The sequence below is a fragment of the Neolamprologus brichardi genome, chromosome 23, assembly GCF_056152115.1.
Source record: "Neolamprologus brichardi isolate AB-2024 chromosome 23, ASM5615211v1, whole genome shotgun sequence".
NCBI lineage: Eukaryota > Metazoa > Chordata > Actinopteri > Cichliformes > Cichlidae > Neolamprologus > Neolamprologus brichardi.
In genome coordinates this window covers 25,772,763-25,799,180 of record NC_142125.1, presented here as the reverse complement: position 1 = coordinate 25,799,180, position 26,418 = coordinate 25,772,763, and the positions used below count along the sequence as shown (strand labels likewise).

The window sequence follows — 26,418 nt, the reverse complement described above, 5'->3', positions numbered from 1 at the left end:
CAGGGTCAGAGAAGAAAACCCCATATTTCATTGGGACCTATTCCTCCCAGTCAGGAGAGGATCTGAGAAGATCCCAGGTAAGAAGCCTTTTGTTGTTACATCATACAGCAATGTCATGCTCAATCATCCAGGTAAGGATGTTTTCTCAGTTTGGTTGATTTTATATAGACTGACCGATTACATTGTTTTCCAAGCACCCAGAGCCATTCTACGACGAACCCGACAGGAAGAACTTCAACAGCTACAGAATGTACCTGTCGTCCCCACAAGGCTACGGCGAGGAGCACTTTGAGGACGAACCGGCCCACCTGACCCCGTCGTCTCCCGATGGCTACGCCACCCAGTCGCTCCGATTTAAAGCCAACACCAACTATGTGGACTTCTACTCCACCACACGGAGGCCTTCAAACAGGGCGAACAAGTTCACCGGCTCCCCCGACTCGTGGGTGTAGAAAGAAAACAGACGCCATGGACATCAAGTCTTCACCACGTTGGCTGTCCGTTCCTGTGGGTGTATGTGTGCGGGGAGTGCGTTGTGTGGCTGCGTGAAAGGTTGCGGATGCATGTGGATATGTATGTGTGTGTCTGTACTGAAACTGTGCTGAATGACCAGGGCTTGGTTTGCCACGTGCAGCTTTTGACTAAGACCGCACGATAATAATACCCGAAAAAAAATTATCCCTTTATTTTTGACTCCGAAGCTAAAAACAAACCACACAAACACAAAAAAGTCAAAGTTTTATCAGAGGTTTATTGCATAACATAAAGAAGCAGTGCTGTATGAAATTGTTTGCTAGTTTTATGAGCTTCAGGCTGCAAAACTAGAATATTCTGAAATATTTCCACCATGTTGTTTGGCCGTTGCGTATAACTTATAATTCCCACACACTTGGCTAGAGGCACGAACAGTCTAAAAGATGGACGTAGCCACCGTTACCTTACCCACCCCCCTCAGTGAAGTTCCTTCGAGCTGAGTGTCTTCCGGCTAAATGTGACAAACGAGGAGTGGATCTATCGCACCCACTCCCATACCTTGCTTTATCAGCCTTTCATCCTTTTTGACACTAACAGGGACCACAATTTGCAAAATAAACACTATGCTGTATTCAGTAACACTTGAAAGTAGCGACTGAGACCATGAACTCAAATGTTTACTGAGGTTGCATAGACTTCTACAATCTACAGTAAGAGCCAGAAATCCTTAGAGAAGAGTTTGTATGCTTTAAATCCCAGAAAGATTAAATCAGATTAAACTGGGAACTCCCCAGTTATCCAGGACTATCTCATAGAACCCCTATCAAACTGTAAGTCCACAGAGTGGCAGTTCTTGTGTATATTTAAGACAATTCTCTGATATAGCTATGACCTTACTGAGACTCGGTGTGTTAACCATGATGTTAAATTCTGGAAATCATCGCCAAGAGTGAACAACCATCAAGGATCAAAAGTAAGTCTTGTTGCTTTGATTATACTAAATTGGATTCTTTCTAAGGAAGATTTTGCATTTTATTTGATAGGGTTTTTTTGTAAACAAGGATCAGGATGTGAAACAAATTGTCTTGGGCTTTGCCATTTCTGCCAGAAGCTAAGTCTACAGACTCGCTAATGGGTTCCCAAGGCTTAGTCAAAAGGTGCTTTTTACACACAAAAAAAGAAAAAAACTTAGCCCTAACATTGTTGTTTACTCGAGTGTTTGTTCACGTCAACTGATTTCATTTTTCTCTGCAGTAAAAGTGTGCAGTGTGTTGGCTTTATAACATAAATATCGTCCGCCAGCATCATCTTGAATGCAAGAGAAAAAGAAACTTGCTGAAGCTGAGGATCACACCTGGGACAAATTCTATTTACCAGTTAAATAAAACCACTACTCCAAACAACATAAAAGCTGCTCTAAATATTATTTGACCTGGGTTTGGAGATGAACATCCTCACTCTCATGAACCTTTAAAGACTCAGAGAACCGGGGTTAAACCTGTAACCCTCTGCTTTTCTGTAATGTTGGCCAAAAGTGCAGTATATCATAAAGTATGTGAAATATGTGGAAAAACAAAAGTGAAAATCTATTTGTACAGATAAAAATGGTTTAACTGTCCTGTTACATTGTTGTATTCAATATGTAGAACTTTCTTATGTGATTGTGAGGAAGATTTTTGTATTATTTATCGATTATTTTTATTAATTTAACTGTGACCTGACCAAAATACCCAATCTGTCTGTTCTGTCTAAAACTGATAATGATGATGTGTTACAGAGGGAAATAATATGTATAGGGATTAAAGATTATATCACGATGAGACACCTGGAAGTTGCGGTTTTCTTCTAATTTTGAAATGCACACAAAAAAAAGCAAGTTAAATAGATATTTCTTTATTAGATTTAATTGCATCAGTTGTAAGATATATTTGGATACACGATGCTACAGCTAAAACAAACAAAATGTACAACATGAGGTAAATGTACAGAAACTGCCCTCCCTGAGCATGCCTTTAACACAACAAGCTCTAGTCCATGCAGTTACATTCAGTTATTCGTCGTCTGTGCTTGTTGCTGTCCTGCAACTAAGCCATTACGAAATTGTAACATTCTACAGCAACATCCACAGAAACAAAAGCAACTAGCCCGAAAGTCACGTTGCACAACTAAGACCCAGTCCTACCAGAGTCATCAGCCTTATGTTCAAAGGGTAGCAGTCAAGTGTGATGACCAGTCGAAGGGCAGCACTCATCCAGCCCAATGACTGGTCGAATGGTGGCGGTCATCAAGCTCGATGACTGCCACTGGTCAAGAAGCTAATTAAAGGGCAGGGGTCGTCATTAGAAGCGTAGCAGTCATCAAGCTAGATTGTAGGGTATCGTCCTCGAGCTTGATGACTGCTACTCTTTGATACCTAAAAGAAACTAAAATGGTAGACTATAACCAAAGAACAACTGTAATTGGGCCTTTTACACTGAGACAATAATGTATATAAAAATATGTTAAACAGGCACCATAAAGGAAAGCAGCACAAACGTCTAATGTACCACTAAAGGGTCAAGAGGCCTCATTAAATTACAGTCTTGACGTTAAAAAAAGAAAGTTACAAAGTCACAAGTCAATGTAGAGAAATGTGTTAATTTCTATAGCTGGAGTGCTGTTTAGATGATTTGAGTTTTCTAAAGGGAAAAACTTATCCAGCTTATCCACTGAGATTTTAATTACTTTGGCCTGAGGGGAAAACCCTTTATTCTGCCTTCAAATCTGTTTTTAAAGACTCTGACTGGCCAATCAGAAACTTTACAGATTGAGTGCAGACTATTACAACGATCCAGACACTGAAATTGTGTGGGGAGGAAAAATTTTAATCCACTTTAAACCAGAGTTATAAACCAGGCTCATAGTCCTAGGAGCAACTGATTGGCTGGTCAGTGTTCCTCAAGAGCTACAGCAGCGCAATTTAATTGTATGAGATCCCTCTTCGCAAAACGACAAAAAAAGAAAAAAAAAATTTTTGAAGCCCAGAGAATGTTTTCTAAAACCAAATCAAAGGGTTTCTTTTTATTGATTGTCACCTGTAATCAAACAAAAGTGTAAACACAAAAATTATAAAATCTGGAAGACAAGACACAAGCAAAGACCGTTGTGTGGAAGCATGTTTCTGCTGCCCAGCTCCAGCAACAACCTTCAACATCATCGAGGTTAGAAACTTAAAGGCCCTGCTTTGATACAAATCACATCCATAAAAGTAAGCATGAAGCTACACCCTGCAGGCAGTTAGCTTAGGTTAAAATGGTGAAACAGCCATTTTTATTTTAAGTCCTGTTTCCAGAAATAAATATTCCACTCCTTTCCTCCATTGACGTTTCAGAAAAGAGTTTTAAGCCTTGAACCAACCAGCAACAAGATAAATCGTGACCATAAACAGATTTTATTTGATCTGCTAAATAAATAAATAAAGGAAAAAAAGCTAAGGTCCGGGACTCATTCACCCATTCACTGTGTCTAAGTGCTTTGAACCTAGCAGTCTCCCTCATGGATGCACTGGGGGCCACTCAGTGTTCTGTTTCTTGCCCAAAGACACTTTAACATGAACACAAGACAAGCCGGGAGTTAAACCACTGACCTTCCAATTAGTAGATAATCCACTGCTGTGTACATAATAACTTTTAACAGTGAAAGAACTACTCATCCAACAATACAATCAAATCCCAGATTCCATAGCAACCGACTTCCAGCCTTCTAGAATTTAGTGTTTGTAGTTTGTATTGTGCGTGTGTAGTCAAGTATAGCCAAGTTATTGATGTGGCTTGGTGCTATGTTCCTGACTACAACTCGTCCATTCTGATGTTTGTGGGTTTACACATTTCCAAGGTCAATGTCATTCAACAGCAACTTGTAAAGCGCTTTGAGGGCCCCGAAAAGCGCTATATAAATGCAATCCATTATTATTATTATTATTATTATTATTATTAACTTCCACCAATCAGAGATGCCGCTGTTTCAGTTAAGGATTGCGGGAAGAGTAGTTCTTCTCCGTTATATTATAAATAATACATTAATGTTTTATGTCACATACCATCATTTTACAGTTTAGTAGCTTGTAGTGACTCTGTTTTTGGTGGGTACAATTTTCTGGTCCATAGTTAAAATACTTCTAAAAAATATGGATGAGATTTTCAATTCAGGATCTGTAAATAAGTTGTAGATGTTTTCCAAAATATGCAGGTAGCATGCGTGCTAGTGCTACCCAGCTAACAGCAGAAATCATCTTCGGGCATTGACGTAAATGAGCTGGGGTGTAATTTGCTGATTATGCGTTTTAAATTTTCTTCCTAGAGTTTGCAAAGAGTTGTAGTTAATGCACTTAGTGATTACACTGTCCATAAAGCGCACGGAGCAATTATCAACCTAATGGTCGCCATTTAGTCTATGGAGTGGGATGAGGCATTTATCCTTAGTAAACTGTTGTCTTCGGTGTGACTGCCATTTTGGAGGGATGCTGCTGTAGCGTCAGCCACATAGGCCTAGAGACCAGTCAGCAACCACCCGGCAACCACTGGATCACTAGGGAAAAATGTGTATTTCCACCAACCTAATGACAAGTGGCTGTTTGCAAAGAGGTATATAGGGTACAGGACCAAAGACCTCTGTGATTGCCATTCCCTGGTCTTTATGCTAACCTAAGCTAACTGTCTGTTGGCTGTAGCTTCATATTGATCAGATACACTCGAGTGGTGTCACTTCATCATGACGACTGAGAAAAAAGGGAAAAAAAAGCAAGTTGTTTCCTAAAACGTTAAACAATACTTATCTAAAAACTGGCACGTTTGCCTTCTCCTGTAAAGCTGCACAAACCTAAAACTTAAGCTTCATTTCTAATACAGAAGCGGATTCAGGGCCTCACTTATAAACATCGAGCTTTTAATCTGTTGCATAATAACGACAATCTAGCATCAGAAGATCCAGAAAACTAAACTTATAACAGCGAATGTGTTATAAACGAGGCCTCTGAGATCTACATTTAGCAAATTAAATATGTCTCATCAGTATTTACACAAGGTTTGGATGGTGCTTCTCCGAGCGGTGACAGTCTGTCGTGAAGGCCTCCCATTGGTGCTCCAAGAGGAGGGGCGTTGCTTGTGGATCCAGGTGGGGTGGTGAGCATGCATTGAGTTGTTTATGGTCGTCTGCAACAAGAGGCAAATCTCTGAGACTGTCTTACATCCAGTTTATGTGTAAGTGATATATTTGTTAACCGCCCCCTGGTGGTAGCCATGTGTAAGACAAGCAAAGGAAATTATTTCGTAAAATGGAAAACCGATTTTTGCACTTACAGGATTATGTTGCTGTTGTGGGTTCAGTTGTTATGAATATCAACACCTCCGGCTCTGATGGAGCTGCAGATCGGGGAGGACAGTGGATGATGTCCGGGCCGGATAGGCTTTGCTGAAAACACAAAAAAAGGGAACATCTTGATCCATTGCCTGATTTATCTTTCTCCCAGGGATACACATTCAGGTCTGTTTTTTTATCCAGTGTTTTATTTTTTGTTTGTATGTTTCAAGTTTAAACCAGCTCAGATATTTCCATTTTTCTGGTTGAAATATCAACTGGAAAAGCTACTCTCACAGGGATTGAATCCCTGGCTGCCCTTCCCTGAGTATAGTTCTCCCAGAAGTAACTTCCTGTTAAAATGGAGTTCTTCCCCACCTCAGTCACCAAACGTTGCTCACAGGGTATCATCTGTACTATGAAACAGGTTTAACATTGCAGTTTGACTTGGGTTGACTACAATCCCTCTCAGACAAATTGGAAAATTTTTCAAATATTTGAGTCAGATTGTGCTGATAAGCATCTATTTGCAATTGTGTTCTCAACACAAATGACTGTAATCTGTGTTTTAAAAGCACAGCAACAAGAGCATCAGTGTCCAGGCCACAGAAACAATCCTGCCAATCAGCATGTTTTCAGCAAAACCAATTTAAATTGCTACTCTTTAGCGTAAAGATGGTTATTTAAACGTATAGCAGTTATCTAGAAACACTATCACTCATTCGGAAATGTATTTGTGTCCAGGTTCAGCTACGTTGCTGGTGGCAGGTTTAACCCCAGTGTGAACCGGTCTTCTTTGTCCGACAGCTGTCACATGAGCATCTATCTCAGTGAAATAATAAATGGAAGTAAAACCTCACCGATCTGTGCAGAGTATCCCCTCCTGGCCATGTTCTTGGCCCGCACAGCCTCTTTGATGCGGTCCACCTCCTGCTGGTAGCGCTTGCGGTCCCTCATGGCGTTCTCCTTGGCCTCCTTCAAGGCGTTCTCCAGCGCTTTGACTCGCTCGGCCGTGGCTCGCAGACGCTTCTCCAGCTTGGGCAGTTCGCAGCGAAGGTCTGCGTTGTCCCGGACCAGCTGAGGGCGGCGGCGGGATGAAGTTACTGCGCATTATTTTATCGCACTGTATCTCACAGCGTTCAGCATTTCTGTTTTATAAGAATTTTACAGATTCAGCCTCTGTATAGCAACCGTACCTGTTTGTGGACCTTAGTCAGCTGCTCCAAATTGTTCTCCAAGAATGAGATTTTCTGTTTCTGTGCAATGTTGCTGAGTCCCTCCTCACAGTCAAGCTCTGCACTCTTATAATAGAGGAAAATTACACCAAACTACATTCAACTACCAGTCGTATGTGTCAACAGTAAAAAGATCTACCTTCTTAACCCGTGCAGTGAGGTCCTGGACGAAGAGTTTGCGCAGGTTGTGCAGAGTTTGCAGCTCTTTGGCCTGAGTGAACAAGAAGGGAGTGAAAGCTGGAAGTTAGACCCACATAATAGTTCTGGGATTTACATTCTGCCAAAAGGTTCTTCCTTTTTAAAGTGAGTTCTTCCTCCCCACTGTCGCCAAGTATTTGCTCATAGGGAATCATCAGACTGTTGTTTTTTTCCTTTTAATTCAGTTCAGTTGAATTAATTTGTATGTAAATACTGTTAAATTAAATTGAACTGAATTAAAGATGTCATCAGGTTTATTCTACCATTGGCCAAACCTAGGGTGAAACCTGAAAAAGCCACGGTCATGTGAAGTGGGTGCTTTGAACGGCACTTCAGATCAGTGCTTCGTAAGCTCGACACAGCGTTGAAACAGTATCCAGCTTCCCATCCCAACTCAGGGTATTCAATTAAATTCTGTTCCATTTATACAGCATCAAATCACAGCCGTTTGAGGCTCGATCACTGAAACTCCCCTTTTTATCTAAATGTAAGAAAAAGAAGTGCACGTTTAAGAAATCTGTCCGCACGACTCTTTGGGATGAAGTTGTGAACAGCTGGATCAATGAGATGCACTATACTAACAACATTTCTTTAATCCTCCGACTTTTCTCCATTCTCATTAAATATATTACAAAGCACTGTTTTTGAGTAAGCCTGCATTGGTGCAGACTTCCAGCAGTTTCTTTGCTTTGCTATGTGACTAAACAGACATTTAAGGTTAGAACAGCTGTGACTTCAAAGGTGAGAGTGGTTATGGGGCCATCACTGAGTCTCACCACAGTCTCCTCCAGACCCTTCAGGTCCTCTCGGGCCTGCTCCCTTTGTTCATTCAGCAGCCTGTACAGAAAACAGAGCAATAATCAAACCATGTGACACTTTTATTGTCTCAAATTAGCTCTAAGATGCTTGTGTTCACCTACACGAGCCTCTCCAGCTTTGCATTCTTCTCCTGCTCCTCCGCCTGCAGTTTGTAGTAATCCGACATGAGTCGCTCCTGCTCCAGTAACAGCCCCTGATTTAGACTGAGAGGGAGAAACTGTTTTAATAAATACGCTCTCTAGTTTCAGAAAATGTGGTTTGGAATCGAAGCATGTTTAGTTGGAGGCTCTAAAGTTGCAGGTTGAGGCCTTGAAAGTCACTTTCTAGTCATGTTAGCTCTTCTTTTGAAGCAGAAGCCGACTTTGAGCCCAGATCTTTGATCGCTTTCAGGCAGCAGCTCCTCGCTCGCACTTGTTCTCTGAGCTGCTTCTTCTCCTCAGTAGTCCCCCTTTGAAGACAACCTGAGTGGAAATCCCTACTCCGAGGGCTGAGGGGAATGTTAAAATGGGTATATGTGTGTATCTGCTTGTGGCCTGAGCTCGTCTGAAAAAATCAGGATTTGTGAAGAACGGTTTCAAATCTTTAAAACCTGAGCACATCTGTGGGTTTCCCTGTGATATCTCTGCCCTAATCTCACATCGTCTCCCCCCCTGCTGTGCTGTTACATCCTCAGAGTTGGTTTGTGTGCGTCAGTGTGTGCGTTTCCTGATGTTTTCTCACTCTCTGAGCTCGTCCAGCATCCTCTGTTTGTCTTCGATCTCATCTCGCAGGCGGCTGAGCTGCTTCTGATGAGCCTCCCTGTGGTTCTCCAGCTGCTCCTCCAGCGTTTTCTGAAGAGATAAAAACACATTAGAGCTGAGGTTGGCAACATTATTCCCTCAGAGGACACTGAACAGAAACATGACGCATTAAAATAACCCTACGATAATCCCAAATACATGATCCAAAATACAAGAGCTTCCTGTTAGAAGCTGCTCGTTTTTTTTTTTGGGTCAGTCTGGAGTACTTAAATACTGGATAAACCTATGACATGGACTGTGTTAGACTGTATTAGGTCTAACACTTTAAATCAGGCTACTTGGAAGGGTCTCAGCTACTAGTTAGCTAGTTAACAGTAACTAGTTGTTAACTACTAGTTACTACTGCCTTCAATCTGACCTGGAACATGAACAAATATGAACAAATGTCTTGAATCAACCCTCATGTCTTTACGCTTTACTTCCAAGCCGCCAGATTTTCTTTTTTTTCAATTGTTTTTAAACGATAGTTCTATTTTGTAAAAATCAAAATCAATTTTGTGCTGTAATTTTTACCTTGATGTCATCGTCTCCGCCCGCTCTGCCGATGTCCTCCTTCTCCTTTTCCTCGTGCATTTTCTCTAAAGACAAAATAATTGTGCTGTGTCAGAAACTGCAGGCAAAGACCAAATTTACTCACAAAGCTAAACTCTCAAACTTCAAACTGTGAGATACTTTACTGAAAGACAATTTAAATCAAGTCTGATGAAACAGACAAAAGACTTCCCACCGGGGGTCAAACCATAGACTCACAGACTCAAACACAACCAAAGACAAACCCTCACCTTCATAGCGTAGTTACTCAGCCCACCCTTTTTGTGAAATTCATCTTAATCGTAAAAAAAAAACAACCTCTGATGTGCTGAAGACTATTTCACATCCATTGCCTGGATATGTCATAAGGTGACTGTCTTCTTCCACAAAAGCAAAAAGCAAAGGTGGGCATCAAGAAAGTGTAATGATTCTTGGAACGCATGAACACAGTGCACACATAATACACATGTGAAATTTGACTAATGTGGATGCAGGGGTTAAAGACGACCTCAAAGGTTCAGAATGGCAGATTAATGCACATTACTGGCAATTATTTCTTATGTGCTGCAGACTGACTGCATGGACACATTTGCTCAGTAATAATAAAATAATCAAATCCCACGGCCCACTTATACCTTCATGTGATGCGTTCATGGTGCAGATGCAAATAAAGTCGTAGTTGTGATACTTCAGTGTCTAGCTAGTGATAGAGCGGCAGACAATAATAATCATTATCATAATTATTATTATTATTATTAAGTAATTATTTTCACCACACAGCACTGATGCACTTGATCATAAGGTCCCCCCGCCTGCCTGATCCCACTTTAGCCCCCGTGGTGATACTCAGACATAATATACTGGCCACTCGTGCTCAGAGCACCCTGCATGTTGTAAGATACAGTGTCGTCAAGTCCTAATCTATGTGATATTCCAGTGATGGATAAAGTTCAGTGAGAGTTCAAATTAAAGACCTTCCAGTGCTTTCTTTGTGTGTAACTGAGGTATAAAGAAAACCTAAAAAACACACTGATTAAATAATGGTTATTGAATGAGTAACAACTAAAAGGTTAAAGTGGTGTCTCATACGTTAGGAACATCTTTTTCTTTGTTGTTTTGAGCTTTTCTTTTTTTCGGGGTGAGATGACATGTCAGCTGTGCTCATACTGCCTAACTGTATAAATGAGTCTGTGGAGGTTTCTAGGACCGACCTTGAGCGTGCAGTTTGGCGAGCTCTTCGGTGAGAGCGTCCTGACTCTCCTCCAGCTGCCTTTTCTTCTGCTCCATGTTCTGCATGTAGTCGGTCAGAGACTTTATCTTGGCCTGATGCTGCAGGGACAGCAACACGTGACTGACACTCTACCAAACTCCAGGAGAACTCTGTTAGCGTGACGACGTCAGGTGACGCTTACCTGGGAGATGAGCAGCTGACAGGACGCCAGCTCCTTCTCGTTCGCCTGGATCTTGCGGTGGGCGTCGGCCTGGGCGCTCTCCAGCTGCTTGCTGCGGTTGACCAAAGACTTGACCTCGGACTTCATCTTGCTGATGTAGAGGCGAGCAACGGTAAACTCCTCCTCCAGCGCCGAGCCGTTCCCCTTCATCTCTGAGCACTGAGAGGGAAGGAGGACGGGCCGGGTTAAAGGGTCATGTGTCTGTTTCGGGTAAGGTTGGTAAGGTTTTTGTTATGTGGACGTGGGTGCTCACCGCAGCCGTCTTGACTTCGCTGGTGCCGATGATGGCGCCGATGTCACTGAGGTCTCTCAGCAGAAGGTTGAGGACCTCGGCAGCACGCTTTCTCTGCAGGCCGTTTAGCTCCTGCAGCTGACTCACCTCCCTCTCAAGCACCGACAGCAGCGCCTGAGGACGCCGCCGCAAAGACAGCCTGTCAGCATGCCTCTGCATCGCTGCACTTCATGTGTAATCTAGTAGGATTCAGGAAAGTCACAACCCACCGTCTTGTGCTGCAGCTTCTCGGTCAGCTGCGCGTTGGCTTGGTTTCGCTCCTCCACCTCTTGGCTCTTCTGGTCGTAGTTAACTGCCAGCTCCTCCAGGGCCTGAAGCACCTCCTTCACCTCCTCCTTGGCTAGCTCGTTCTCCGTCTGCAGCCGGCACAGCTCCTCCTGGATCTTGTCATAGTCGCGTCGTGTTGACGCCAGCAGCTGCACAGATTTAAAAAAAAAAAACACGTGTCAGAGGAAATACGCAGGCATGCTCTATCATTACTATTAACCTGAGCTTGGAGACAAACCTCTTCTTGATCCATCATCTGCTCCTTGAGTTTCTCCGCCAGCTGACTGTGTTGGTTAATTTCGTCATCCTGTCAGCGGCAATAAAATATAGAGTTTCAGGAATTGTTTCAATAACGAGGGCAGTATGTGTACATGTAATCCCTGTGAGCCTAAAGCTCAGGCTTCAGACTGATCGAACACTCTTGGCTCTGTGGTTCATCATATAGGTATAAATCAGCCCTATGTCACATATATGGTGAACCACCTGCCATTCAAATCTATTTTTATGAGAGGCAGCCAATCAGAAGAAAGGGGGAGGAGCTAGAACACTTCCAGACAGAAGATGAATAAAACCCATCCTGAGACAGCTGTATGTGACATGTTTACAATAAACCAGCTTCAGCCTCGTCCTGTTGCTCACCTTGTCATCCAGCTGTTTGTACAGGTTCCTTACGTCCTCCTCGTACTTCCTCCTCTCGTCACCGGAGACGGAGACAACTCCTCCGGCTGGCAGCAGGTTGTCGATGATGGGAGTGTTGTCGTACGGCTCGCCGCTCCTCTGATCTTTAGAGCTCTGCTGCTCCTCCTCAGGAACGTTCTCGCCTGTGATAGGAACTCACTTGTTAGATATTCTACTCATGCATCCATTATATACACACATGTTAGTGTGACGACGTTTTAAACACTCTGATCGTGCCATATGTTGTGGTATGGTGTCACATCGAGTAGCACCATAGTTGTTACATCATGCCTCAGTGCGTCGCATCATATAATCTTAATTTTGTGGAAGAATTTTTAAATCACGATAAAAGTGTAAATACTGTAATAAGTGCAATAACTAAGCCTCAGTTTACGCATTTTGAAGTAACAAACCAGATGTTGATGCTCAAGCAGGCTTCATAAATGAAGTGGGAAGAAGGGTTCACCTCTCTGAAAAGAACACGGCAGCATAGCTTAGGGTCTGCAAAGATGCATCTGAACAAACCACAAATTCTTTTGTACATTAGAGACTAAAGTGTTTTACTGTAATGCACAAAACCAAATTAATCATCTGCAACGCGCGTGTAGGGTAGTAAATCCTGGCAGCAGTCCTTTAACATAAAAGGAACAATTGTTGCCTTGCAGTCAATATAACACCAGGATACTGTAGTTTATCAAAGTAAATTAGAGAAGTTATTATCAGATAACTAAAATAAACCTGATGTATTTCCTGAAACATCAGGTTTGGGGGCTGGCTATGTTTGTAAGTCAGCACACAACTTACTATTATTATTACTATTTTTACAATTCTGATGATTTTCCTTCAGGAGAAAACCTGAACAGTTATACTGCACTGAGTGAAATCATGCTGACTTCACCAGTGTTTGTGTGATTATTGATTTTCTAACTGTGGGTTTGGTGATAAAAGCCAGCAGCTAATGAGGAGATGGAGCCGAGGACAGACTGAAGGAGGCGGAGAGCTGCTTTCTTTTAAACGGCAGGGCAGGAAGCCAGCGGCTGACTCAAACAACAAACACTGTATCAACATGATGTGTGTGTATGTGTGTGTGAGAGCGCTGCATTTACATGTCAGGAGCTTTGGATGCTGCAGCTGAGCTGATTTGATGCTAAGGAGGGGGAGTGTTATCAGCATCCACAGGGGAATTAAACATAAAAAAGCAACAATGGCCACAGAAAGAAAGGGGGAGGAGGGGGGGGTGAAGGCAGGGAGGTATTAAAGCAAAGAAAGGACTGAAAGGAGGAGGAGGAGTGGTTACTATGCAACAGAAATGGGGGGAAAAAAGGGCGAGGATGCTGTGAAGGAGACCCTGCAGTCTCAGCAGAGAGGGAGGAAGCGTGGTGGGGAAACACACACGGGCAGCGTGGCGTCCTTCATGGTGGGGTTACGCAGTATCTACAACATTCGGGCAGGACAAGGCGTGAGCCAATCAGACCCCACGCATTATCACAGCGGCTGATTAATCTGAGCAGTAATTACATGTGATTTCCAGACGTCACAGACTGAGCATGTGCACACACAGCTACCTAAAAGAGCCTGTGAGGTTAATGAAACTCGAGTTTCTCCGGCTGCCGCCCACTTTTTTTTTTTATTTCATCTTGTTGGCATGCAAGGAGAAAAAAACATTTTGTGTGTGTGTGTCACAGAGAGCATCTGACTCTCAAAGGTCAAAGTCTCCTAAAAACAAAGTAGCAGCTACTAGTACACACCACTACTGCACTATTTAATCATCAGCAATTTATTTTAATCTCTGCCAGCTTTAATAGGGTTTTTCCTTCTCACTGTCACCAAATGCTTACTCACAGGGTGGGTGTCGTCTGACTGCTGAGGTTTTCTCTGTATTATTTTAAGGTCTTTATCTTACAGAATAGATTGTAAAGCACCTTAAGGGAACTGTTGTTGTGATTTGGCGCTGTATAAATAAAACTCATTTTAAATGAACGTTCAAACGGTTTTAGAAAAAAGAGAAGGCGAGTTTTACTGGAATGTTCGGCGTATCACTGCAAAGCATTCACAAAGTCTGAACACAGAAAAATCAGCAACTCCTAGATTTTACTATGTGCATTTCACAGTTTGAGCTAGAGCGGAAATTTAAATGGTTCGTGTAAGATGAGAATTATTTTGTAATTTTACAGCCAAATATGACAAAATAAGTAGAGACAGTCTGTAAGATACTCGGGTGATAAAGTGTCAAAGCTTTTCAACTTTTTGAAGCAGATGATGCTCCAGATTGGAGAGCAACAGCTCCTACAGACCAATCCAATCTCAGGAAAATAGTGTCACCACTCCTCAGGTCCTTCAGACCTCGGTGCACAGAGAAATAACCCGACGAGCGGTGAACGAGTAGCCACGCTCTGCTAGGTATTCACATGTTAAGATGTAAGGAAAGGAGGCTGCTGCTGATGATCCACTCTGATTGCTTTCTGTGTTGTGAGTCATTAGAAACATCCATCCATTTTCCTCCATTTATCCAGAGTCAGGTCGCAGATTACGCAGGTCTTTCCAGACGTCCTTTCCTCATCAACACCAGATGAAATATTTAATAACTCCAGTGACTTCTGGGTCTATCGAGGGTCTCTTCCCAGGTGGTACGTCTCCACCAGTTGGATGGGGTGCTCTGATATCCCCTTATTGTGGTTGTTTCTCATGTTAAGGCGTCTCAAATAGAACGCGTTGAGCACTTTTTTCCTGCCTGGTGTAAGTTCAGCCTTCAATTTTAAAGTCTGCCCAAAGTCCTTACAGGTCTGGGTAAACCAATCTATCAGGCTTTGGAGGTCCCACTGTGATACGAAATCATGGCACCTAAAGGATAGTTCAGGAGCGTAGGGAAGGAGATGCCGAACAGCGTCAGCACGAGGACGTAACCTTGCTGGATCTCCAACACTAAGGAGGCGAGGCAGAGGAGCTTCTTCTTCCGTTCTCCGTACCTCCTCTGGAGTTCTTGAAGGGTCGGCGTGCCCAGAAGAACTCCAAAGAGAGGCGTCGAGGAGGCCACCAAACTACCTCTGGAGAGTCCAGCTTGTACCCACAACCCTGTTCTTTTAGTCACTACCCAGAGCTCATGGCCATCGGTGAGGGCTGGACCGTGGATCACTCACCTGCTAAATCAAAAACTCTTTCTCAGCTCTGTCTTCACCACGACTGTCCATCCCACCCTTCGTCCACCTTCCCATCACACGTTCACAAAGGAGTTGCTTTAAAACTAAGGCCTCTTTATTAGCTTCCTTGGTAAACATCTCAGGCTGAGGTCTGTTAATCAGGACATCTGATGTGTAACTCTGTAAGTCCCACCAAGCAGCAACTGTGCAACAGAAGGTGGGTTCCCTTTGAAATATCATTTATTTAAAGGTATAGAAATGAGTGCACAGGAAGCAGAAAGGCAGCACGTTAACTATTCAGAACTTACAGTGGAGCTGTACGATACAACAACGATGTATGGTTGTCACAAAAACCCAACATCCCACAGCGTAACCACCGATCAACACTCAGGAGCTCACAGCAGCTGTTTCCTTTAATCAGCCCTTGCAGGCCGCTTTAATCTCACCGTTTCTCCAGCGGTTGAGTTCGGCCTCCAGCCTCTGGATGATGCTCTTCAGGTTCTTGTTCTTCTCCTTCTCCTTCTCGTATTTCTTCTTCCACTCCTCGGCCGTCAGCTCCAGGTTCACAGACACTGTGTTCTTGATGGTCTTCGCTCTGAGCGGACACAGACAATAAGCATTAGTCTTTTAATTAATCTCATCGTGCCTGATTGTTAGACTTCTTCTCTGGACTCTATTGACAGTTTGTTCCAGCTCATTGAGTTAATATAGTAATCAAATCAAAATACTGAGCTGAACTTTAAGTGTGGTTCATCTTACAGTAATGGACAGGGGTTAGATTGGGATTATAGGCATCAAATTCCACCTTTATGTTCCACATTCATGTAACATCTATTTAAAGTGTGTTTGATTCAGCAGGTTAAATCAAAGAAAACTAATAATCTGGTGACTTATTTGTGATTATTCCTGCTGCACAGCTACACAGGATCTCAGTCTTCCCCTGCCCACCAAATGTCAAGTTAGCCCCTGATTACAATGATTAAAAGCAACATTTTCAGGTTTATTTTCCACTACTTAGTTTCTACTTCTTTAAAAATCATCTGCTGAAAACAAGAGCTTACAAAAAAAACCCACACATGCAGGAATTTGATCATCTGACCATGCAAGTTTGCAACATTCAGCATGATCAGATGAAAGTAGTCGGAGCATCCAAGAATTTACGCCTTTTTTCCCTTTTCCCTGCAGGTAAGCATGTTTTTGCTGTCTTAGTGGAAATAAAGCAACACATTTTACAGCTGTTTCTGAGTGTGTTTTCTACCTTTCCACCTAATACAGTCACTTCCACATGCTACATGTGTGAGTCTGCTTTCTCCCAGAGGACCTCCGCCCCTCTCGATCTTTCCTCTCACGATGGAAATCTCCTAATTAATTGAATTTCCTCTTAGCCAAGGGCAGATGGTTGCTACAGTAATCAGCCTCTGTGACACTGCTCAGTCTGAACTCACTGATCAAGGCTCAGTGGATTTCAGCTTGATTTTTAAAATAAATGATTACATCGCTGCGGTCGAGGATCTTTACAGACGCGTCACTTTTATGAAACTGTAACATCTAAAGAAGTGAAGCAGATGAATGAAATGTGCTTCAGAATGAAGTGTGAGGAAAAAAAACTGTAGAAAATAGAAAATGTTAATTATTCTCAGTTTTACATGACGTGAAAACAAGAAGGCGGCAGTGTCGGAGTCTATAAATAAGAATAAACCCAGATGCACAGCGGGAATCTCAGAGCCATCTGTTTGCTAGTTTGCACCAAATGAGTCACCGTGTACCTTTGCAGATGGACTGGATACACTGATACTCTCCCACAAACACAAACAGCAACTCTGACTTTAGACTAATGTCTGATTTTCCTGATTAGTTTTTTCTTTTGTAATTGTTAAGTTTAAGTTAAGTAAGTTTTTCGTTTGCAGAAGTGCAAAAAATTCGTCTTGTAGCCATTTGAGGATCCAGTTTCCTGCTTCATAACAGCTGTATGTGAGGAAATGTTTATATAACCTGAGTCAGACTTTCTTGTCATTTTTAAGGTGGTCTCGAGCAACAGTTCTCCAGGCTTTCTGAACGTCTTTGGCTGCTTTTTTAACTCATTTTCAGGCTACGTCCACACATACCCGGGTATTTTTGAAAACGCAGATTTTTCTATGCGTTTGCACCTTTCGTCCACACGTAAACAGCGTTGTTGGTCACTGAAAACTGAACTCCTGCCAGGGTTGATATTTTCGAAAACTCAGTTTTTGCATTTAGGTGTGGACGAGGAAAACGGAGAAAACGCAACGTCAAAGGTGTGCGCCTTTTCTGACGTCACACTGTGCGCCATGTTATTGTTTCGGTGAAATGGATTTCTACAATGGCGGACTTGGACAAAATACTGTTACTGTTAATTGTACTCTCTGCAGTGTTTACATGCTTACATATACACACACACTTACTGTCCCTCCACACATACGACTCGGTTCTGCTTCTATGCGCCATCTTTGTTTACTCTTTCCCACCCAGGCTTCTAGACTTCTGATTGGCCAACATTTCTACACAGTTAGGAATATATCGCCACCTGTTGCTTTGGCATGTTCCTAGCAGCGTTTTCCTTCGTTTTTGCGTTTACATGTGGACGGGATTTTTTTTTTTTAAACGAAAACGGAAAATCTCCGTTATCAAAAATACCCGTGTACGTGTGGACGTAGCCTCAGTCTAATCATAATTTGCTCCAATTTCTTTGGTTGAATCTGTGAAAAATACCAAAGATAACACAGTCTGACAGACATAAACTAGTATTTTTGGACCAACAAGGTGATTCCCAGAGAGCTATTAGCTAAAAACTTGACATATATGAGCAGTGTGTGCAGTGTGGCCTTAAAAAATTTGAGGAAACGGGACAAAAGAAGAAGTGGGACAAAAAGACTCTGAAAGCATGTGGCGGATGTGGTTCCACTGCACAGGAGTAGTGGTGCAGTGGGTTCAGGGAGCAGTACCAGGGAAGGGGCAGGGTAGTTGGAGGTCTTTGATGAACATAGCTATGAAGGAGGAAACCGTTTTTGTATCTTTTTTTTGTGTTTCTCTTCCTCTGTTAAAAATATGAGGTGGTTGTGGTTACTTCAGATGAAACTGTATATGGTGGTACGTAAAATCTTAGCTGTTTAAAGGATGAAAGACTCCTTTTTAAAATTTCTGGGTTTTTTATGTATTTTGTGGGTTAATTATGGAAAAAATGGAAAAAAGAAAGTAAAAAACACTGCCCTGTGTTTGGCACTGAGTACATTAGACAGAAGAGCTCGCAGATACCTCTGTCCAAACATGAGCGTGGACTTGGTCTCGGCCTCGTTGTAGATGGACGGTGAGCAGCAGATGATGATGGTGGTGCGACAGTTCCCTCCCAGAGAGTCCTGCAGGATCCGAGTCATCTTACTGTCTCTGTACGGCACGTGGGTTTTCTGAAGAAAAGAAAATACAGCTGTGCTGAGGTTTTCTAATATTTCATACTTCTTCACTTACATAAGAAACAGAACTGGGATGGACTTACGGTGCCCTCAGCCAGAGCTGAGATGACGTTTCCCAGCGCTGAGAGAGATTTGTTGATGTTCTTTGCCTCGTCCAGCACCGCCCCCTCAGCTCCCGTCTTGCTCACCTGACCAAACAGCGATCGAGCAGGTTATCCATCAGCTTTACAGCTCAGGAAAGTCTCGAAGCAAACCCTAACGACACGTTTCTGATCTCGTTTGGACCAACCTTCTCGCTGCCAGCCAGGTCGACCAAGTAGAGCTTCCCAGACAGCTTTTTCTCCGTCTCTACATTTTCCTGCTTTATGTTGATGAGGAAGATGCTGTGGCTGCGAGAGCTGTGCTCGTTCATGTCTACAAAATTAAGCAAAAAATCATTACAACCGCAGAAAAGAAACCAGAAAAGGCTTTTTATCTTCTTTTAAGATTTCAGGTGAAATTAAAACATTTAAATCTAGATATTGAGGTGTTTCTGCCTCCTTAAGAAGTTTCAGGAGCTGTGCTAAAATCCTGACTTTTAGGGCTTTGCCGCTGACTTGATGGATATGAAGAGGTTAAAGGACCTTTTGTGTTTATTTTGGGACGCCATACAAATATTTTGAACAATTCCCAGCTTCTAACGAAGCAGATTGGCTGCCCCTCGCCTAACTTCCATAAACACAGAACCTGTTGACTTTAAGCGCCACCTCCTCCCACCACCTCAGTTTGAAATGACTAATGATAGAAGATGAGTCAGCCTGCAGGGATGAGCAGAGCGAACGTGTCCATCAACACAAAGGAAGAAGGTCATCATCGACTTCAGGGAGAAACTGCCCCTACCCTCCTCAATATTAAAGGTGACTGTATGGCGAAGGTTTCCTCTTTCAAATTATGGGGCCTTACATCACTGTGGACCTCTCCTGCTCAGAAGACACAGTTACAGTGCTGAGGAAGGCCCAACAGTGACTCCACCTCCTGTAGAGTTTCTCGGGAGGAACAAACTGGAGGTGAAGCAGCTGCTGATGCTATACAGCTCCACCACAACTTGTCGAATCTATGACGATTCACAACAGCTCTGAAGGCAACAGAAGGTCCCAACCAGAGGAGGTTGAGAGCCTCCTCTGGACAATTTGGTGGCGCTGTCACTTGGTGTTCGCTCGCTCTGTGGTAGAGTATCACTTCCTGTTCCTGCTCAAACACAGTGGTGTTTCTGAGTAGCTTATTTGCTTAGCAGTTTAATTAACAACTTTTAAATACATTCTTTTTTCAGAGTATAATCTTCACGTGCTTCATCCGAAGCACACTTTCTGTGTACTCACTACCTAATTTATAGCCAAAGTATTCACTCACTGTCTCTGTACTGTTTTGCTAGCTTAGCTCGTAGCCGACTCGTTAGCACCATGGCTACTTCACCTGTCCCTCCTGCACTTTCTTGCTCATTGTGTCAGATGTTTAGTTACTCCTCGGCCTCCTTTAGCAGTAATGATATCTGTAACAAATGTAGCATATTTGCAGCTCTGGAGGCCAGGATTACTGAATTGGAGACTCGGCTTCGCACCCTTCATTCACCTGTAGCTAGCCAGGCCCCTGTAGCTGGTGCAGCCGAAGATAGCGTAGGCCCCGCTAGCTGTTCCCCGGCAGACCCCAAGCAGCTGGGGAAAGAGGGCGGCTGGGTGACGGTGAGGAGGAAGCATAGTCCTAAACAGAAGCCCCAGGTACACCACCAACCCGTTCATTTGTCTAACCGTTTTTCCCCACTCGGTGACACACCCGCTGGGGGTCAAACTCTGGTAATTGGTGATTCTGTTCTCAGACATGTGAAGCTAGAGACACCGGCAACCATAGTCAATTGTCTTCCAGGGGCCAGAGCAGGCGACATTGAAGGAAATTTAAAACTGCTGGCTAAGGGTATACGTAAATTCAATAAAATCATAATTCACGTCGGCAGTAATGACACCCGGTTACGCCAATCGGAGGTCACTAAAATCAATATTGAATCGGTGTGCAACTTTGCCAAAACAATGTCGGACTCTGTAGTTTTCTCTGGTCCCCTCCCCAATCAGACCAGGAGTGACATGTTTAGCCGCATGTTCTCCTTAAATTGCTGGCTGTCTGAGTGGTGTCCCAGAAACGATGTGGGCTTCATAGATAATTGGCAAACCTTCTGGAGGAAACCTGGTCTTGTTAGGAGAGATGGCATCCATCCCACTTTGGATGGAGCAGCTCTCATTTCTAGAAATATCGACAAATTTATTAAACCCCTCAAAACATGACTATCCAGAGTTGGGACCAGGAAGCAGAGTTGCAGTCTTACACGCCTCTCTGCAGCTTCCCTCCTCCTGCTACCCCCCCAAAAACCCATCTCCATAGAGAGTGTGTCTGCTTCCAAAAAGACAAAAAACAAACTAAAAACCAGCAACAAACAACTTAAACATTTACAAAGAAAGAACAATACAGTATCCACATCTGAACCAAAGAGTAAAACAGTGAAATGTGGATTATTAAATATTAGGTCTCTCTCCTCCAAGTCTCTGTTAGTACATGACTTAATAATTGATCAACAAATTGATTTACTCTGCCTTACAGAAACCTGGTTGCAGCAGGATGATTATGTTAGTTTAAATGAATCAACACCCCCGAGTCATTCTAACTACCAGAAATCTCGAAGCACAGGTCGAGGGGGCGGTGTGGCAGCAATTTTTCACACCAGTCTATTAATTAATGAAAGACCAAGACAGACTTTTAATTCATTTGAAAGCCTGATGCTTAACATTGTCCACCCCAGCTGTGAAACTCAGAAACCAGTCTTACTTGTTATCATCTATCGTCCACCTGGGCCTTACACAGAGTTTCTGTCTGATTTCTCAGACTTTATATCTAATTTCGTTCTGAGCTCAGATAAAATAATTATTGTGGGTGATTTTAACATCCATGTAGATGCTAAAAATGACAGCCTCAACATGGCATTTAATCTGTTGTTAGACTCAATTGGTTTCTCTCAAAATGTAAAAGAACCCACCCACCACTTTAATCACACTCTAGATCTTGTTTTAATATATGGCATAGAAACTGAACATTTAACAGTGTTTCCTGAAAACCCTCTCCTGTCTGATCATTTCCTGATAACATTTACATTTACAATAATTGATTACGCAGCAGTGGAGAGTGGACTTTATCAAAGTAGATGTCTTTCTGAAAGCGCTGTAACTAAGTTTAAGAATATAATCCAGCCACTGTTATCATCGTCAATGCCCTGTACCAACACAGAGCAGAGCAGCTATCTGAACGCTACCCCAACAGAGGTCGATTATCTTGTTAATAATTTCACCTCCTCACTACGTACGACTCTGGATACTGTAGCTCCAGTGAAAACTAAGGTCTCTAATCAGAAGTACCTGACTCCGTGGTATAATTCTCAAACACGTACCCTAAAGCAGATGACTCGTAATCTGGAGAGGAAATGGCATGTCACAAATTTAGAGGATCATCATTTAGCCTGGAGAAATAGTTTGTTGCTTTATAAGAAAGCCCTCCGCAAAGCCAGAACAGCTTACTACTCATCACTAATTGAAGAAAATAAGAACAACCCCAGGTTTCTCTTCAGCACTGTAGCCAGGCTGACAAAAAGTCAGAGCTCTTTTGAGTCAACCATCCCTTTAACGTTAACTAGTGATGACTTCATGAACTTCTTCACAAATAAAATTTTTATCATTAGAGAAAAAATTACCAATAATCATCCCACAGATGTAATATTATCTACAGCTACTCTTAGTTCCATTGATGTTAAGTTAGACTCTTTTTCTCCAATCGATCTTTCTGAGTTAACTTCAATAATTACTTCCTCCAAACCATCAACGTGTCTTTTAGACCCCATTCCTACAAAACTGCTCAAAGAAGTCCTGCCATTAATTAATTCTTCGATCTTAAATATGATCAACCTATCTCTAATAATCGGCTATGTACCACAGGCCTTCAAGGTGGCTGCAGTTAAACCTTTACTCAAAAAGCCATCTCTAGACCCATAATATCCTATTAGAGCGATTAGAACATGCTGTAGGTATTACAGGTATTGCACTGCAGTGGTTTGTATCATATCTATCTAATAGACTCCAATTTGTGCATGTAAATGGAGAGTCCTCTTCACACACTGAGGTTAATTATGGAGTTCCACAGGGTTCAGTGCTAGGACCAATTCTGTTTACATTATACATGCTTCCCCTAGGCAGCATCATTAGAAGACATAGCATACATTTTCACTGCTATGCAGATGACACCCAGCTCTATCTGTCCATGAAGCCAGATAACACACACCAATTAGTTAAACTGCAGGAATGTCTTAAAGACATAAAGACTTGGATGGCCGCTAACTTTCTGCTTCTTAATTCAGATAAAACTGAGGTCATTGTACTCGGCGCTGAAAAGCTTAGAAATATGGTATCTAACCAGATTCTTACTCTGGATGGCATTACCTTGGCCTCCAGTAACACTGTGAGGAACCTTGGAGTCATTTTTGACCAGGACATGTCCTTCAATGCACATATTAAACAAATATGTAAGACTGCGTTCTTCCATTTGCGCAACATCTCTAAAATTAGAAATATCCTGTCTCAGAGTGACGCTGAAAAACTAGTTCATGCATTTATTACTTCCAGGCTGGACTACTGCAATTCATTATTATCAGGATGTCCAAAAAACTCACTGAAAAGCCTTCAGTTAATCCAAAATGCTGCAGCAAGAGTACTGACAGGGACTAGAAAGAGAGAGCATATTTCTCCTGTTTTGGCTTCCCTTCATTGGCTTCCTGTTAAATCCAGAATTGAATTCAAAATCCTGCTCCTCACATACAAGGTCTTAAATAATCAGGCCCCATCTTATCTTAATGACCTTGTAGTACCATATCACCCTATTAGAGCACTTCGCTCCCGCTCTGCAGGCCTACTTGTTGTTTCTAGAGTATTTAAAAGTAGAATGGGAGGGAGAGCCTTCAGTTTTCAGGCCCCTCTTCTGTGGAACCAGCTTCCAGTTTGGATTCAGGAGACAGACACTATCTCTACTTTTAAGATTAGGCTTAAAACTTTCCTTTTTGCTAAAGCATATAGTTAGGGCTGGACCAGGTGACCCTGAATCCTCCCTTAGTTATGCTGCAATAGACGTAGGCTGCCGGGGGATTCCCATGATGCATTGAGTTTTTCCTTTCCAGTCACCTTTCTCACTCACTATGTGTTAATAGACCTCTCTGCATCGAATCATATCTGTTATTAACCTCTGTCTCTCTTCCACAGCATGTCTTTATCCTGTCTTCCTTCTCTCACCCCAACCGGTCGCAGCAGATGGCCGCCCCTCCCTGAGCCTGGTTCTGCCGGAGGTTTCTTCCTGTTAAAAGGGAGTTTTTCCTTCCCACTGTCGCCAAAGTGCTTGCTCATAGGGGGCCATATGATTGTTGGGTTTTTCTCTGTATCTATGAAGCGCCTTGAGGTGACATTTGTTGTGATTTGGCGCTATATAAATAAAATTGAATTGAATTGAATTGAACATGATACAGGCAAGGTGTATCTAATAAAGTGGTCAGTGAGTGTACAAATGAATACCAGGAAACTTTTTAAAAATGTGCCGCTTTTGAAGCAGACACATAAAAATACGTACTGGTCACTGCTACATGCCGATTGGATTTGCCCTCATCGATGACATCCATCACCTCCTCTGGACTGGACACAAAACGCTCAGTGCAGCCCTGAAAAGGAGAATCATGACCTGCAGCAGCCAGTGTGGACATGAGCATCGATTACAGGACAAAGAAAAGACGGAAAAATCGCCGTTTTAAGGTTTTTAGGTGTAGTAAACCTGCACAGACGACTAAAACGGTAACTGAATCATTCGTTCATCTAAAATTAAACATTCGCTGAGTTGAGGCTCCAGCTCAGGCACACGGGGAGATTAAATATATAAACCTCTTCACTTCTTAACAAATGAAAAGCTAAACCTGCAGGATCCTCATGCAGAAAACACATGACTGTGTCACAGCTCTCGCTCAGCTCACCAACCTTCACATAGGGCACTCTGTTCTTGTCTTCATGGACGGAGAGGTTCGTCTTTGACACTTCAAACAGAAAAAAGATCATCCAAATCACATCACGGTGCTTTTAAAAGTCACAGTTTAAGAAAAACAGACTGCTGAGTGCTTCAGATAAACAGCCTCTCTTACCGTCCAGCAGGTCTCGGATCTTGTCCAAGTAGATTTCAAAATAAGAGACCTGCATAGAGAAACGCATCTGTCTCACAAATCTAAAAACTTTTAATTCATCGCCCTGAACATGAATTCATCTTCCTCAGTTTGTCAGATTTAAGGTCTTTACTGCACCGTAAACTCAATCATTTACCTTTTATTTCACATCAAAAAGTTTTGGGTTGTGTGTGTGCTTTTCCTTTCACAGACTTTGTTAACAAACATCTCAGAGACGGCCACAGGCTGCAGGTCTCCAGTGCAGGGGCTCACACCTGACATTTAGTTCATTTTTCAGGAGGTAAACTGTGAACGACTCCTGTTCTCACCTTGATGTGGAACTCCAGGTTCTCGTCCATCGAGTAGATGTGGTCGAAGATGTCGCGGGCGATGCGAGGGATGATTCCCATCAGCTGCGGGTCATGCAGTTTGCCCTGAACACAACAACCGTCATGTGTTATATTACAGCGATGCAGTTTTTGCAGTCTTTTTCTCCCTTTGATAATTTTGTGTGCAACGTGTCTCTTTAATGCTGCCATATGTTGGGGGTGGTAAATACATTAGAGGGTTTCCTAGGCAACCGGAGCCTGAAACGTCTGCTGGTGACTATTTTCTCGTTCTCGTTTCTCTTTCCTCTTAACTCCCCAAACAGCTCCAGCATGTTGCCGTGTTTCTTCCTGTTATAAACGGGGGTTATTTTTACTCACAGTCCTCAACTGCTTGCTCACAGAGGATGTTGTGATATAAAGCATGTTGAGTTGACTGTTGTCATCACCTTGTGCTATATGATTTAAAATGATTTTCATTGTTATTAGCTGAACAGGCGCGTTGCAAAGAAAGTGCATCCTCTGTCAGTTCTAAGGTTTCACGTAGCAGGACAGTTTTAAAGAAATCACCTGGTACTTAGCGGGTTTTAAAATGAGGTAAATGCACCCTGAGACAACAACACACGATATTGCCGTCATGTGTCGTGTTATTTTTTTGATTTAACAAAAACTGAACCAAGAACCTGTGAAAAACTAGGAGTCCACCTCATGATTTTGTAGCTTTAGCAGCAATAACTTGAAGTCATGGTTTTCTGTGCGGCTTGATCGCACTCTCACACCACGCTGGAGGAATTCTGGCCCACTCTTCTCTAGAGAGTTGCTCAGGAAACTGAGGTTGGCGGGCATTTATGTATACACAGCATTTTAGTCAGGTTGAGGTCTGGACTTGGACTTTGATTGGAGCATTGCAGAAGCTTGACTCTTTTCTTTTTCAGTCATTCTGTTGTAGATTTGCTGCTGTGCTTGGGATCATCATTGCCAAGCTTTAGCTGTCAAAAAAAGACAGCCTGACATTTTACTCTAGAATATTTTGGTATCGAGACAAATTCATGGTTGACTCAATGGCTGCAAGGTGCCCAGGTCCTGTGGCTGCAAAGCCCAATTTTAAAGCCTTTTTAAATGAAGAAATTTAAAAAAGAACATCTGGGTTCAGAGGTGGACTTAAAAGTTTGACTTAAAGAGGGTGAAG

The 26,418-nt window shown here is 42.7% G+C and overlaps 2 protein-coding genes across 7 annotated transcripts in view; one reads left to right on the top strand and one right to left on the bottom strand.

The window, feature by feature from the left end:
- Window positions 1-2,294, top strand: part of LOC102782251 (plakophilin-4) — an 84,418-nt gene extending 82,124 nt beyond the window's left edge. For all 6 annotated transcript variants that reach the window (XM_087836869.1, XM_087836868.1, XM_087836871.1 and 3 more), the window contains exons 21-22: window positions 4-77; window positions 195-2,294. In XM_087836869.1, coding sequence (XP_087692995.1) covers window positions 4-77; window positions 195-452 — 332 coding nt within the window. In that variant the 3' untranslated portion in view covers window positions 453-2,294. The remainder of the gene's footprint in view (window positions 1-3; window positions 78-194) is intronic.
- A 57-nt stretch (window positions 2,295-2,351) lies between these two features.
- Window positions 2,352-26,418, bottom strand: part of LOC102782544 (kinesin heavy chain-like) — a 29,784-nt gene continuing 5,717 nt past the window's right edge. The window contains exons 4-26 of the mRNA XM_087836874.1: window positions 25,233-25,337; window positions 24,886-24,934; window positions 24,725-24,780; window positions 24,327-24,414; window positions 18,934-19,058; window positions 18,728-18,832; window positions 18,490-18,638; window positions 15,663-15,811; window positions 12,041-12,222; window positions 11,640-11,708; window positions 11,344-11,550; window positions 11,096-11,248; window positions 10,804-11,001; window positions 10,603-10,720; window positions 9,374-9,438; window positions 8,781-8,890; window positions 8,162-8,263; window positions 8,018-8,078; window positions 7,183-7,254; window positions 7,005-7,109; window positions 6,669-6,885; window positions 5,811-5,922; window positions 2,352-5,663 (exon numbers count right to left, since the gene is read on the bottom strand). Of these exons, the coding sequence (XP_087693000.1) occupies window positions 5,834-5,922; window positions 6,669-6,885; window positions 7,005-7,109; window positions 7,183-7,254; window positions 8,018-8,078; window positions 8,162-8,263; window positions 8,781-8,890; window positions 9,374-9,438; window positions 10,603-10,720; window positions 10,804-11,001; window positions 11,096-11,248; window positions 11,344-11,550; window positions 11,640-11,708; window positions 12,041-12,222; window positions 15,663-15,811; window positions 18,490-18,638; window positions 18,728-18,832; window positions 18,934-19,058; window positions 24,327-24,414; window positions 24,725-24,780; window positions 24,886-24,934; window positions 25,233-25,337 (2,574 nt within the window). The 3' untranslated portion in view covers window positions 2,352-5,663; window positions 5,811-5,833. The remainder of the gene's footprint in view (window positions 5,664-5,810; window positions 5,923-6,668; window positions 6,886-7,004; window positions 7,110-7,182; window positions 7,255-8,017; window positions 8,079-8,161; window positions 8,264-8,780; window positions 8,891-9,373; window positions 9,439-10,602; window positions 10,721-10,803; window positions 11,002-11,095; window positions 11,249-11,343; window positions 11,551-11,639; window positions 11,709-12,040; window positions 12,223-15,662; window positions 15,812-18,489; window positions 18,639-18,727; window positions 18,833-18,933; window positions 19,059-24,326; window positions 24,415-24,724; window positions 24,781-24,885; window positions 24,935-25,232; window positions 25,338-26,418) is intronic.